The sequence below is a fragment of the Calidris pugnax genome, unplaced genomic scaffold, assembly GCF_001431845.1.
Source record: "Calidris pugnax isolate Ruff unplaced genomic scaffold, ASM143184v1 scaffold163, whole genome shotgun sequence".
NCBI lineage: Eukaryota > Metazoa > Chordata > Aves > Charadriiformes > Scolopacidae > Calidris > Calidris pugnax.
In genome coordinates, this window is record NW_015090899.1 from 44012 (window position 1) to 59020 (window position 15009).

The 15009-nt window shown below is 37.5% G+C and overlaps 1 protein-coding gene across 1 annotated transcript in view; it reads right to left on the reverse strand.

Annotated features, from left to right (window-relative positions):
* Window positions 1-15009, reverse strand: part of LOC106891811 (3-hydroxymethyl-3-methylglutaryl-CoA lyase, cytoplasmic-like) — a 65801-nt gene that overhangs the window by 22067 nt on the left and 28725 nt on the right. Inside the window, exon 7 of the mRNA XM_014948586.1 lies at window positions 11232-11420. Coding sequence (XP_014804072.1) covers window positions 11232-11420 — 189 coding nt within the window. The remainder of the gene's footprint in view (window positions 1-11231; window positions 11421-15009) is intronic.

Consider the following 15009-nt stretch of genomic DNA (forward strand, 5'->3'; position numbering starts at 1 on the left):
ACTGAAGACTCATCTTCGACTTATTCCACTTAAGGAAATAGTTACTTGTTCTCACACGGCTACAAAGATCCACCCAATACTCTCATTCAGAGTGAGCACAGGAACTTCAATATGTCTGATCATGGCATCTCCGGATTATCTGCAATTTAATTTACCTTAGGAAACACCCCGAGAGCTTGGTTAAAGCCACCTGATGCATCTCAACGATAGTAAGCAACTCTCCCCCCTTTATTCTTTGCTGGATGATAACAAAATTGGTTCCGAGGAGCCATAAATATGCAAGAATGGCCAGAGGTTTAGTTCCACCCCCTCAGCACAGCTGTCTGTAGAGCTGCCCAAAAAGGAAGGAAGCATCATCCTGTAAACACTGCACTTCCCTACTGGAGACACTGGGATTTGTGATTTCCCAGGACATGGCAAATCCTCTGACCCTTGCTGGGGTCTGAAAGCCAGGTTCCACACAACACCCTCTTTTTCAGGCAGGACCTAGAATAGACACACTCACACCTAACAAAAGGTAACGAAAAGAAACAATCATTTCCAAGTGGGAAGCACTGCAGTGATTCTGTCCTTATTTTACACTTGCTGTTAAACTTTAAGAAAAACTATTTCAGGGTAGAAAGGGAAGGGAGGGGGTCTTTTCCACTGAGTAGATAAACACAGGTCTAAAAGCCATTTCTGTTCTGCAAGCTGATGTATACAGAGTCACAGCCTGATTAAAGCGCAATATGATTATACAGAGAACTTCTAAAAACAAGTCAAGCAACTCTTATAGAAATAACTCATTTTCAAAATAACATGAAAACTGACTGAGGAATTAAATCCTGAATAAAAATCTGTTTTTAAAGGTACTTAAAATAATTGTATGCTCACCAAACTTTTGAAATTTTTCTTTCACAATTGTTTTAATAATTATGTTGAAATACTGTATATTATTTCTGAAACTTTTGAAATTTTTCTTTCACGATTGTTTTAATTATGTTGAAATACTGTATATTATTTCTGCCTCTGCACCACCTTTTTCATGTGCAACAGGTAAGCTCAGAAGAAAGAGAAAGGTAAAGGAATGAGTGTATCGCAGTCAATCAAGAAGATGACTAGCTGATCACCAAGCCAGATACAGAACTACTGCCACATAGTCATATGTTCTAGATTAGAAAGTATCTAAAATGATATATCCTAGAATCATTATCATAAGTACATTACAATCACAGGAATGAAGAGGTGGTCTAATGAACATAAACCTGGTATTAATCTAGAACATGTTTTAGGTGACTATTTTTTACACTTAGACATTGAATTTTGTGGTGTATTTAAATTAGAAATCAAATTTAAATTGGCATGATAACCATGTTAGTTAAAAAGACTAGCCTATATTTTCCACATTCAGATCCTCCTGGAAGCTGCTTTGCCAATCTTTTACTAATCAGGCAGATAACCCATGGGATGCATATCTGCCCTCAACTACAAGTGGCCCAGAAAACCTTAGCTGAAACAGTTCAGCTTTTCAGAATAATTTACACGCACACTTGAATGTGTCACGCCAGTAAACAGTGATGAGTTCCTCAAGTCCTCATGCCCCCATGCCTTGAATCAAAGACGTGTATTGTGGGGAGTCCCACCTTAGCTGTAGAGATGGAGGCAGTGTCCAGATGTTTAAGGAAGTCCTGTTCACTGCTCTGCACTGAAATGCCCACCCAGAGCTGACCAGAACCTCTGAAATCTCAGTTCTGCCAACATCCACAAATGGCCACTAGGAATGACAGCAAAAATCTCTCTTTTGTGCTGTTAATACACAGGAACTTGTGCTCTTTTGTGGCCATATATATTTATATATGACCTATAAACTAAATGGAGTCTGGACTGGAACTCAACTGTCCACTGTGTGTGACTCTTGCCATGGTCCCTGGCACAGTTACCACGCTACCCTGGGCCAGGTAGATTCCAGCCAACAATTTCTGGCACAGTCTGGCAATTAGCACCATTCCAGGACCATTCACAGGTGTCCGTCTGGAAGTGCTGACGTTGTTTTGGAGGGTAAGAGTTTGATTTTATGGTCAGTCTGGAAGTGCTGATGTTCTTTTTGGAGGGTAAGAGTTTGATTTTATGGTCGCAAGCTTTTCGTATCAACTGGCCTTGACGCCATTTCATTTGTTGTGAAAGTTGGAAGGTGTGTGAGAGACAAGCAAGACACCATAAAACCAAAAGGAGCTTGTCTTTTTGTGAATGAGAGATGTGATGCTGCATGAGGCACAAAATCAACCTCCAGACCACCAAAAACTCTTCATTTTCCAGTCACCCTGATAACCTCAACTCTGATTTTCAGGACTTGAATCAAAAACTGTTGTAAAATAACAGTTATCAGTTCAATTTCTGATCGCTATGCTACAGGCAGTCATCTCATCAAACCTACTGCCAGCAAGTCTCATGTTAAAAAAAAAACAAACCCAAAATACTGCTTTTTTAATGCGTGCAGTCCAGTTGAGGCACAACAGAAATATGCATGGGGAATCTGGTGTGCCCTCACCATATTTTTTGTCCATGCTACAGATCAGTGACTTCAGTTTTCTAGTGCTGTATTTTCACAACTCCTAAAAGTACTAAATATTTATTTTAAATTGGGCTTAGCGTTTTGAAAACTATTTTATACTAATTTCTTCTATAAACACCTGAAAACCTTTTTTGAAAAGCCTTCTTACATTTCCAGCATTTGGAAGTAATTTGTTTCTAGTCCAAAAAAATGAATGTCTGTCTCTAACAGAAAGAGCTGGATTACTGCCCAGTCCACTTCAGAACTGGATGATGCTGACTCTTACCCATTTAAATAGTCAAGTTAAACAAGACACAGTTGAGATGATAAAAGGAGGTCTGTAAAAAGACTATTGCTCTGGCCATGTGGACTTACAACTATCAAACAATGACTAGGAAAATAGTGAGAGAGGAAAAAATTAACATAAGTGCCAGGGTAAATATTGGGATTAGGTGAATGTAGGAGCACGGTATCTGTTCACATCATTCTCCCTTCTTGCCAGTGAGCTGCCAGGAGGATATTTACTCTACTTAAGCACTGATGGAGGCAAAGAATGGCAAAAAGGCATTACAAAGGAGAGGGGATGTACACGCTAACAGGAATATTATCCTCAAATGCACCTCTAATCTGCTGGGTTTGTATCTAAATCATATTTTGTGCTATTTTATGTGAGCCTTGTTCACAAGCACAACTTTGCAAGCCTCTTATTAGCTGGCCAAAGGTGAAATAAGACAGAATTGTCTTCTCGTACTCTATTAAGACTAATTCCTTTCCCTTTTACAAACTAGAGTTCCAGATATGACAGCTAAAGAAAGATGCAGCAGAACAGAACCTGATGAAGACCGAGGAATCATTTAAAGTAAATTCTCTGAATCCATTTACTTTTGCACGGGAAGAATTGGATTCACGAGAGGAGAAAGATGCACAGTAATGAAAGCAATACTAGAATGCCTTTCACATACTGGTCAACCAAATCAGCATGGCCTTAATGGTTCTAGAGTTAATGAATCAGAAAATGATCAATGAAGCTGAAATTGGAATGTACCACTGACACCGAAGAATGAAATGTGCAAGTGAATGCCACTTATAGGATGGGAAACTCAGAAATGAAAGCATTTAAGAAGTGATTAGGAAATCTACAAGCACTCCAAGAAAAAAGCAGAAGTATGCAAGCAGAAACAAAACTGCAAACAGAAAAAAACAGTATAGAATATTTGGGCCAAATAAATTCTTTCTATATATCCACAGCTTCAATGCTATTCGTACTGAAATTATCTTTGGCTTTAAGACAGAAAACTAAACACACTTCAAATTTTATTTCTCTAGTTGCTGCAGCAATTTCTCCATTCATATTCTCTTTAGACCTGGGGTGATGAATCTATGGGAACTCGCAGAGATACAGAGAGATGTGTAGATGTGCATGAGAAATTCAAGCTTTAAAAATGTTTTAAAAGACAGTTGAGGTTTGATTGTAAGCCAAAGGGAAGTTGTGTGTACTGCTCCAAGTCAGCCCTAGTGAGGGAATTTGGAGACGAGAACAATCTATAACTGATGAAGGATCTCTTGGTGTGATTAGTATCCTGAAACAGACTTAGACTTGAGGTTTGTTGGGTCAGTAACTAGGGTTGAAAGCTTCTGAAATGCAGTCATCGTATTAGAGGCAGCTAGAAAAATGTAGATTTCCATTATTTGTTAATCATTTACAATATCCTAAGTTTCATTTGAAATAAAAAACCAGAAGACCACAAAAAACATGCAGGCTACGTATTGGTATATGCACATAAATACGTCTGCCTCAGGAATTCTGGCTGCTATTTCAGTATACAATAACAAATATATTCCCTTTGCTATCCTAAAAAGTTAAAAAAAAATCTACTATTTAATTTTTTTTTTCTAGTAGTAGTGTAACATTTGTGAACTATCAGGCTATCAAGTTTTTCTGAAGCATAGGGAGAAAGATCAAAAACTTCCAGCTCCTCAGAAATTGCATACTTTGCACATCCTGCAAAAAGCAGCAGAGAGCAATAAAAGCAGGGTTGCTACTTCTTTTGTACTGATCTGAGAAAAGAGCAGGGGTGGTATTGCCTATTCACTTGCTTACTTTCTTATTTTGCTAAAATTACAGTCAACAACGCAAAACCAGTACCTATAAAAAGGCCAAAAAAAAAAAAAGAAAGAATAGAGAAAATACTGGAAAACATCTCTCAGATTTTCAGTATGAATGCCTATGTTTTCATTTTCTTCCCATATGTAGGTCTGATTTATTCATTTGTGCAGTATGTTTTTTCACTTACAGAAGTAACTAGCTGACTGCTCATAGTAGCAATATTATTTGACAAAATGCAAGTGTTTTTCTACTTTCCTCCTTTTAGGCTTTCTTAAGCACACACCCTCTTTCTAAGCTTTCTTCACAGAAACCTTGCAGTCTGGTATCTTTTCACAATACACCTGCCATTTTCCATCTAAATTATCTGCTTTCAAAACCAGTGTTATTCACCTCTGTCTTGTAAGCTTTCAACCTTAAACAATTCTACTCACTCTTTTCTTTCCTAATATCACGTACGTTTTCAGCTCAAACATCTGATTTTTTCAAGTGCTAACTTTACCTAAGTGCTACGTTGTTTCTATGAAGAAAAGGGAATAAAATGAAACGGGGAGGGGGGGGAAGCAAACTGATGTTTTCTAAAGAATTATTACTAGTAGCTCTTATAGTTTCCTGACAAATAATTCAAAAGTATTGTTTACCCTTTCAGACCCAGAAAATACCTGGTAAGTGCCTAGGATAAATTAGTTCCTAGAGAAATCCAAAAGCTGAAAGCTCTAAGAAGAACCTTATTTAGAAGGACAGGCATGCTGTAACAAACAATCCCTTGCTTTACTTAAAATAATGTGTACTTCTGTCCTCTTATTTTTGGTCCCAAACTTTTTCTTTTGCATGTTTTAGAATATAACACAAATTTACACTTACAACTTGTGCAAGGTATTCTGCTTCTCACAATGGAAATCTGAAGTTTGAAAAGCTCAATTTCTGTAAGTTAGAACAATTGCCCTTAACATGAGCATTAAGGCATCACAAATCATTTCTTTAAGCAGGAAAACCTGGGACTCACAGGCCAATACTTCCAACAGCCCTGCTGATGGGTGCTTTCCAGCTCGAAGAAATTCCGTTTCATAACTCCATTTGTTTCCTGCCATTTAGCCAACTTTCCACTTATTACACGCCTCCACGCCTTAATATTAACTTCCAGTGCAGAACACTGTAAATTGTTTTCTGAAAAATCAAAGCATATGATAGCCACTGTATATCCTTTGTCTTCTTTGGCAGTGACTACATCAAAGAATTCCAGCGAAATACTGAAGCATGACCAGCCCTTCCTGAATCCTGTACAGCTATTCTCAGACAAGTTGTTTTCTAAGGTTTCCCTATCTGAACCTTGCTATTAGTTTCTAGAGATCTCTGTCAAATTTTCTGCAGTTTCCTAGCAGATCTTTGTACAAACAGGAAAGGAAAGTGAACTTCTGAGGTTTGCTGAAACCTTTCCATTTCTAAGTGTCTCTCCAAATAGGAATGCAAAAATATTAACATTTTTTCAAGTTCCCAAAATATGTGCATGCTTCATACATCAAGTCTTTCCCAGCCTTTCCCACATTGTGCTACATAAATTCTTCAAAGCACCAGGCTGCGCAGGGGAAAGGAAATGGAGTGTTACAGAACTCACACAACTTGATTGGGCATGTATGCATTTTGATCACTTGCCCACTCATATACCTGAGCTTTTTTTTATCTCAAAATTACATTCTATACCAAACTTTAAATCTATTCAGTTTCTAAACTTCAATTTCAAAAATAAATTTGAAATCTAGACTTCATAAAAATAATTCATACTTGTCCAGTGCTCTTCCTCTGCAGATTTCTTTTAGCATTTCACAAACTAAAAGAGATGAGCCTTATTGCTGTTTTACAAATAAAAAATTGAATAAAAGTGACATGCACGGTGACATGCCAAATGAAGAAAAGACAAGAAAATATATTATGGTTCCTGCCTCCTGCACCTCATTAATTTTATACAATACCTCCGTATTGGCTTAAAAAAACCCTGTCTCTAGTACAGTGTCCAAATTTTAACTAAACTATTATGACTGTTAAAAATTAGTTTAGATGTAAACAATTTCATTGTCAGGCAGTAGGTACCCCAGCACACTGCTGATAACAAAACAAAATCCTCGTGGTATTTAATGTATTATTCAAGCAAGAACTTTGGCAGCCTACTACATTCAAGTTCATTTCCTCAATTACCATCTAACTCCCCAAAACCAGTATTTTTTTGATTTGTGTAGCAACATAAAAATATAGCTAGACTGCCTTCCTCAGCTGGAAAGTTCATATTCACAGTTCCATGAGAAATTCCTAGCTCAAGCCTAGAACACTGAGTACGTGCAAGGCTCACACTTTTTCATGGTTGTTTCTCTATCTTTTCTACCTTGTAAAAGAAGTGTCAATTTATTCTACAACGCTATAGCTCTGAATGATTGTGCTTTGTGGGGAATTAAAAAGAAAGCATTTCTTAAAAGTAAAGAATGATAAGGTGTCTTTATTTTTTTTATTTCTTGCCACCATCTTGAATGTTCAATTTTAGGTTATGATCCTACCAATGGTCGTTAGGAAGAAGCTGTTGAACTACCAATGATGAACATAATGCACAGGAGTCAATGGCAGATAAAAGTGGGAGACAGGACAGAAAAATGTAAATCTTTAGTGAAGGCATGTGCATACACATTGTTCTCTGTTTTACACGGAGAAAGTGAAGGAATTCAGATGTTGTTTAAACCTAGATTGTAGGCAAACAAAAAGCAGTCCTAAATTTTGATCCTCCAAAATGGTGATGATTTATATCAGCACATAAATAAATGTGCATACCTGAATTAACAATGCTTTGAGTTAATCCTGCTTTTTTTGTTCTCCCTTAAAGGCTTTGTTTTGTTACCCAGCATGCCGTGGATTTTTTGATTGCTGTTTCATACTTAGAAAACCAGGGAACAAATGGTTTTCAGCTTTACTGTTTTACTTGTATCACGTCCTCATGGCTCTCTTCTAATATAGCATTTCGCAACAAAGCTCATTTTGTTATAAAATGTGGATTTTATTTCAGAATTCCTGTTTTCTGGAAAAAGAAAACACTAATAAAAAGTAATTTTATTTGGCAAATCATCCATCTCATTCATCTCATTGTGTCCAATAAGGTGGAAATGATTACACAAGGTGGTAAAAATCCTTGCTCCCTGTAAATCATTAGAGTTTTATGCCTGTTTTCTCTAAGTTAAGATTTGATCCCAGTAGGGCAAGGATCGGTTTATATTAATGAATTATGATAGTGATTTGAATTTGATGAAGTTCTATGGGATTACCATGTGATTGTTTCATTCATTGGGGTATCACTACCAGCCAAAACTCCTCTTTGCCTCATAGCATATTCTTTCTCATGTTCGGGTATGTGCTATGAAAACAGACAAAGCTATTTCTGGCAAATACACAAGCAGTGCAAGAAAAGAGTTCTGTATCACTTCCATTAAAAAACTTCCCCTTTCTTACCCATTCTGTACACGCTATGGGAGTCAATTGTCAAGGTAACTCAAATCTCTCCAGATCAGTGGTCTACCTTCTTGGGGCCTCTCCAGCACAGAAGTTTCCTGACCCATCTTTTTACCCTTCCTTGGAGGTCTGTAACAATTTCCTATAAACGTTTTACTACTTCTTTTAGCTACATTTTGTGTTTGTCACATTAGCTAACCCACATATGTAATTTTACTTAAAATACCACAACCTCTAACTAGATCACCACATCACTTCCCAACTTCTGAATTTGTCTCTTTGTTAAATTGTATACTCTGATATTTTTATATTAAGCCATTTAACCAAGAGCCAGTCATGTTTGTACTTCAAATGTTTACTATTTTGTTCTGAAACATCATTTCATGTTCCTCACATTTTTACACAGATTCTCTTTGTAAAAGAAAGTGAATTTCCTTTCTCTGGGCAATGCTTTCTATCTATATTATTCACTTCAACAACTTAAAAAATTACTTATCCTTTAAAAGTTGGCTAATCTCTCTTCCATCTTTCACTACCTATCCTTTTGCTAAAACAACACACATAAAACTGAATACTAAAATTACAAGACTACTTCCCTGCTAATTTCTTATACAGATACGGCCTGTCAGTTCTAGATGACTTTGGATCAGCCCCAAACAAAAGAAAATATTCTGGGTAGTATAACCCTGCACGGAACAATGTGATCTGTATAAAAAATCACTTACTGAATCACCAGCACCTCTTTCCACTCCTAGGAGATCTCCCATCGAAGCAATGCCTGAATTAGTGCAGAGTGATTTGTGGCTTTCCAGCTGTCATTCATTAATTCTTAGGAAATACAATATACAGTACACTAGTACTCGGTCTGAGGTTGTAGCCTGCGATGTAGGAGAGTGTAATTTGCCTGCTGAAGGTTCTTTCAAATTGTTTTCAAACAATAACTGCGGCCCATTATTTCCATAACCCCTCAAACCCATTTCACTCCTGATGAAATATCGTGTCGGTCGCGCAGACCCATAAAGAGGGAAGAGTGAGCAATTGCGTTTGTGGAGAGTCTGGTCTATGAAACGAAGGGCTGAGCTGAAGACAAGGGGCTCGACTCCAGTCCTTTGCCATATGTTTATCTTTGGCAAAGAGGAGAGCACAGACAAGCCTGTTAACAGACAAGTGACCTGGGCACTCGGATCCACCACCTTTGGCACTGTCCTACATGGGTGACTGGTAAAAGTTGTCCTGTTTTAGAAAGAGTATTGCATAGCTACCATTCATCACTAGCTGCCTGGTTCCTTTGACCAGAGACAGGAGAGGATGTTGTGACGTGTGGGCTCCATTTGAGGATCCAAGAGCCCAGGGACCTACCTTTAGAGCAAGGCAAGGAGCTGCTTGCACCACGCCAGCCAGAGAGGCTGTGTAATGCCTGCTTCATCACGGGCTTTTGGCAAAATCTATGACAAGTTCAGCTCAGCCAAAAAAACACCGCACCTTTAGACGTGCACTGTAGCAGAACTTGAGCAGGGAAGTCTTCTGGTGTGTCTCAGGCATCCCTGGCTTTCCAGAAATATGAGAATTTCTGGAAACCCTCCTGAGAAACCCCCCTGCATAGGGATTTATTTTTTTTTCAGGTCTATTGCCCTCTTAAATTTACATGTTAATTACCCTGAACTGCACATCAGGTACCTAAGAGCTTTTTTCCCCTTCAACTCTTACGCAGTTGAATTAAGAAGTAAATAAAAAGATAGGAGCGGGAGCTAAACCTGAAACAAGAATGACTTATAACAAATACTGGGGTTAACGAAGCATAGCCATCATTCAGGGTTTAGTAGGCACCATGACAGTCATCATTTTAAGGAAGGACTTGAAAAACAATGTTTCAAGTATTTTCATGGTGAACTCCTCCCATGCTCAGGGGTTTTCATGCTTTTAGCTTTTACATCTGCAACTGAAGCTAACTGTGAAATTAGCAATTTATTTATCCCATGGTACATATGCACATATTTTCAACAGTAAAAGTGTGTAAAGGTCAAAGAGAATACTGTGAGTAAAAGCTAGAGCCTTTTTGACCACATTTTGCCACTCAGCATTTAATCAAATACCTGCAGAGATTCACATAATGAAACATTTCCCAGTTCCTTTCGTGTTGGTTGTATCATTAATACTGTTAACACACTGCTGTTATTTCTAAACAACATAATATGAGCTCTGCCAAAATAACAAGTCAGGACAAAGAAAGTTGACCTTAAAAACGGCTGTGTGAATTGCAAGGAGGCAGAAAATGCCATTAAGTATAAAATAGAACAATAAAGGCCTATGATTTGTAAACAGCTTTTGATTCTGTAACAAAATAAGCCTCCTTAGAAATATATATACCCATTAAGGTATTTTTCAAGTTTATATCTTTACAAAAACTACATTAGAACTTATAGTCTGTTTCTTGTACTATGTCCTACTCTAAAAATATATATAAACACAAAGAGAAAAGTATCTTTTATGGAAATTCACTATTTCTGATTATTTAGCCGCAGATTTGAAAGAAGATATTTACTAGGATATAAAGTTGTTGCTAATCTTGTTTGGAAGGTGTAACTGAGAAACAAAAAAAAGTATACTGACTGCATGTTAACAGAGATAAACTTATCTAGACCACTGTCTGTGTACATAGTTGCATTCAGATGTATCCATCTGAAATCAACATGGAATTATACATTATCCTATTTTATATTTAGACACCTCTGTAAAGCAGAAATTTTAGTTCACTGAACAATGAACATACAGGTGTTCCCAAGAAAAGTGGAATCTAAGACATCAAAAAAATCATATTTTATCTCCCTCATTTATACAAAACCAATAAAATATAATAATCACCATTTCTTCATGTCTTTGCATGTAATTGAAGGTAATAAGTAGATAAGAAGTGAAATTTTTTTTGGAAAAGCATCAGCAGTAATACCTGTAGACAATCCAATGTGTGAGCAATACCTTCTGCAAGTTTACTTAGTGCCTTTTTCCTTTTCTAGTAATTTCTTTAAGGCTGGATTTTTTTTTTTTAAATTGTGCATTTGAATTAAACTGAGACTACTACTATCATATCTATAAAATGAGAACCTGAGTTACCTGTATGGCTGTGAGGATATTGGCTAACGCCTGGCCATACGTGTCATGACAGTGAACAGCAAGAGCACTCAGAGGAATTTCTTTCATAACAGCTTCCAACATTCTTTTCATACTTCCAGGAGTCCCCACACCAATTGTGTCCCCCAGAGAGATTTCGTAACAGCCCATACCGTACAGCCGCTTAGACACCTGATTAGAAACAGAGAAACATGAAACCATCAAGAAGAAAGAATATAAAATACGATCAAGAACATACATTAAAAAGGACACACTTCTGTACAGGTTTCAAGGTTTGACCCACCGAGGTGGACCTATGCATCAGAAACCCACTATTCATTCTTGAAAATTGTCACCCAAGAAGAAGGCCCCTAGATCCTCTTATCTGAAATTCATAGTTCTGCTTCTGTACGTGGAATAATCAACCAAGCCAAATCCATCAAAAACTTGCTTTTTGACTCTCCTACAGAATCCAAATAAGCAAGATTTTACACTATGAATTAAGTTTCTGTCAAGCCCTTTCCCAACATTTTCATGTCTCTGGGGATTTCCCAGCTGTTTGGTTTTCTCCATGTACTTTTCAGTTTACAAGTTTTGCAGGGTAAAGACCTGCCCTTTTGTTTCCTTGTTACACAGAGCCAAGCACATGGCTAAGACAATATATAATTAACGAGAAGGCTGATTTTGCTTTCTCTTGGCACTGAAAACATCCATTGAAAACTGAAGTTTTAACATCTAGTTAGTACTAATTTTGCTAGCTTTTCATGAAGTCAAACATTAAAATACTAACAAAGCAAAACTGTAACTTAATTAACATTCTAGTCTTTAGAATTTTTCTTAGTACCAAACAAAACCTTATATAAATAGTTCTTACTTATGTAAGTAGAGTCCTAAATGTTTCTGGAATTACTTCTTTGAGGAGTTCTTTGTATGAGTAAGAGATTTGAGGTCTGGCTTCATAATGTTTGTACGGAGAGAGACATACACTCCAAAGCACAAAATTCTGTTTGCACCAAAAATACTGCTTTAGAAATAGAATGTAGAACCTTTCCATCTTAGTTTTGTTGAACTTATTTGGAAAGGGTTTCACCTTATTGTTAGTTGCTGAGTATGTCTGTCCCCTTTAGCATTCCCCACCGTGCACCAACAATCCCGAAAGGCCACTCCACTGGAATGGAATCCCAATCTGAAAATTAACTGTTTAGAAATGAAAAAATATGACCCTTTTCCAAGACATCTTCAGTTGCACTGCACTCTGCTGTTAAAGCAATTCCAGGACTTCATCAGAGGGATTGCTGTGAATGTGTCTGAGGAAGCTGACAAAGTGCTGCACCAGCGGTCTCGGAAGTGCTGGATTAATATTGCTGTTCACTTAATTCAAAGAACAGCTGAAAAAGAACTTCAAGCAGTCTGAATTGTTCTGCTTAAAGCCTGGAAGTGCTTTATATGCTTTAATACGACTATTGCAAACTCTTTGTGCCTTAAAGTCAAAGAGCCCCTGCTTCGCATCAGCATCAATTCAATATAAGCTTTAAGAAAGGGACATTCACCAGATTGCAAAAATATTCTATCTTGCAGCATATTTTTATATCATCAACAAGGGCAGCTGTTTTAACTGGACTACTGTTGTAAGAAAAAAAAAATCACCTGCAGTTAGTGGTCGATTACCTCTAGTTAATCCCCAAACTTCAGTTTTTGTTTAAGATCAGGGTAAAAGACACAGACTGCATTTTTTTTCCTATGTTCTTTTTCATTCAAGATTCAAAGTTTTTCTAGATAAGCATTTTAGTGATGACAAACAGACTATATAAACTGCTAGAACTCGTGTTGCATTCACTTCTTTCCCATGCTCAGTCCTTAGGTCTTTCAGCTTCTGAAAATGAAGTTCTGAAGGACAAAAAGGAGAGAGGGGGAAACTCTGCTAACAAGCTGAGTATCATCACTGCCTTGTCATGATCTAACCTTAAACTGACCCTTCAGAAGAGATGTATATTTAATGTCAAGAAGAATGTGCATGCTTGGAAGCAGAATGGGAGTTTTTCATATTGGATTTTCTACCCTACCATAGTAGGAGGCAGCCCATTAGTTATAGTTTTGTACATTTTCAATGTGGATTTTTGGGAGGAGGGTGGGGGAGAAGAGAACACACTGTTTTGTCAGGGCAATCAGAATGTGATTAGGAGCTTGCAGCTTTGTTGATGGAGCGGGGTTGTGTTGTGCACCACTGAGCAGTTTTACTATGCATGAGTCTTGTGCTACTCCCCTTGGGACCACTGCCCTGACACCAGGCATTGATCAAAACGGGAGTTGGTGACCCAACACCGCAACCCCTTTGGCATGTGAACAATCCTACTGCTGGAAATAATATCTAAAACTATACTCTTAAACTGAACACAAAAGGTCATAATCGAGTTACGGATTATTTTAAGCAAATAACAACATAAAACCACGCTGCAGTCCTTGTGCTGTCAGGGAAACTTTGCAATAATCCAACAGCTTGCAAATAAGAACAGGCACATTTTCTGTAGCCTACTTAAATAAATTCACTCTCTAGGTTAAAAGGAGGCTGAGGAGAGAAAGAAGTAGGCAGAAAGATAGAAACAGTCAAGCATATGACAAAGACAATGGACAACACAACTGGCTTCGAGGACGTCACACGGTGCTTCCAACAAGTTTCAAGCCTTGAAATTTGCAAACCACAGGATGATAAATGGTTAAACAATGACTCCAAGAAAAAGCAGAGTGATAAAAAAGGACTATGCTGTTTATTTTAATAGATATGGTTGGAGTTTTTTAATAAAGAACCGTATGGATATACCAGATGGGTTCTAGAATGCTGAAAGCATCTGAAATTTGCACTCATGAGATAACTACATGTGAAAGTTATGCACCTAGTGAGCTAGAAATGCACGTTGTCTGGTACCAAAACCTCTCCTAATTGGGTTTGTTTCAGCTAAAAAATCTTTCGCTTAAACAAAAAAATAATTGTCACTGTCATTGACTTTAGACTGAGTGAGGAAACAAGTCTAAACCTTTCAGCCATAGCTGCTGCTTGCTCCCATCCCAAGAAAGATGACCAGAGTTGTGGCCCTCTGAAAAGGTTTAGCAACACGGCCAGTAATTTTGATAATTCTGATTCAGCAAAGGATGGGTGCATGTGTTTATGTAAAATCCATTAACAGCTAATCCAATGCTTCTATATAAACATCAGGACTTGCTGAATCTGGGCCTCGGCAACTTTAATGTGGCAGCTTTTATTCTTAAACACATACACGATGGTGCACAGGTACCCAAGAACACACTTCTTAGGATGAAGACAGAAAATAAAATATCTGTGGGAAGTAAAAGTTTGCAGGGTTGGAACATTAAGTAGCACTCCCACTGGCAAACTGAAAAGGAGCTCTTCTGTGCAGGGAGAGTAGTTAAAAAACAAGCAACACATGGAAAGAAGCCTGTTGGGGAACATGATATTGCAGTAAGCAATTTACCAACAGCACAGCTGAATCTGTCATCACCGCTCCAACTAAAGCTGTGTCACTTCTAACTTTCACTTCATATTAAACCCAATTAATTTAGAAATACTGAGTACCTTCCAATTTTCCAATTTAGCTTTTTTTTTTTTTTTTTTTTTTTTTTTTTTTTTTTTTCCAAAGAGTGAGTATATGTGGCTGCTGTGGGAGAAGTATTATCACAAGTTCCATCTGGAATGTATACTAGAAGATGCAAGACAACAGGACCTGAAAGCCACACACGAAGAACACAATATATCAGACAAATGTTG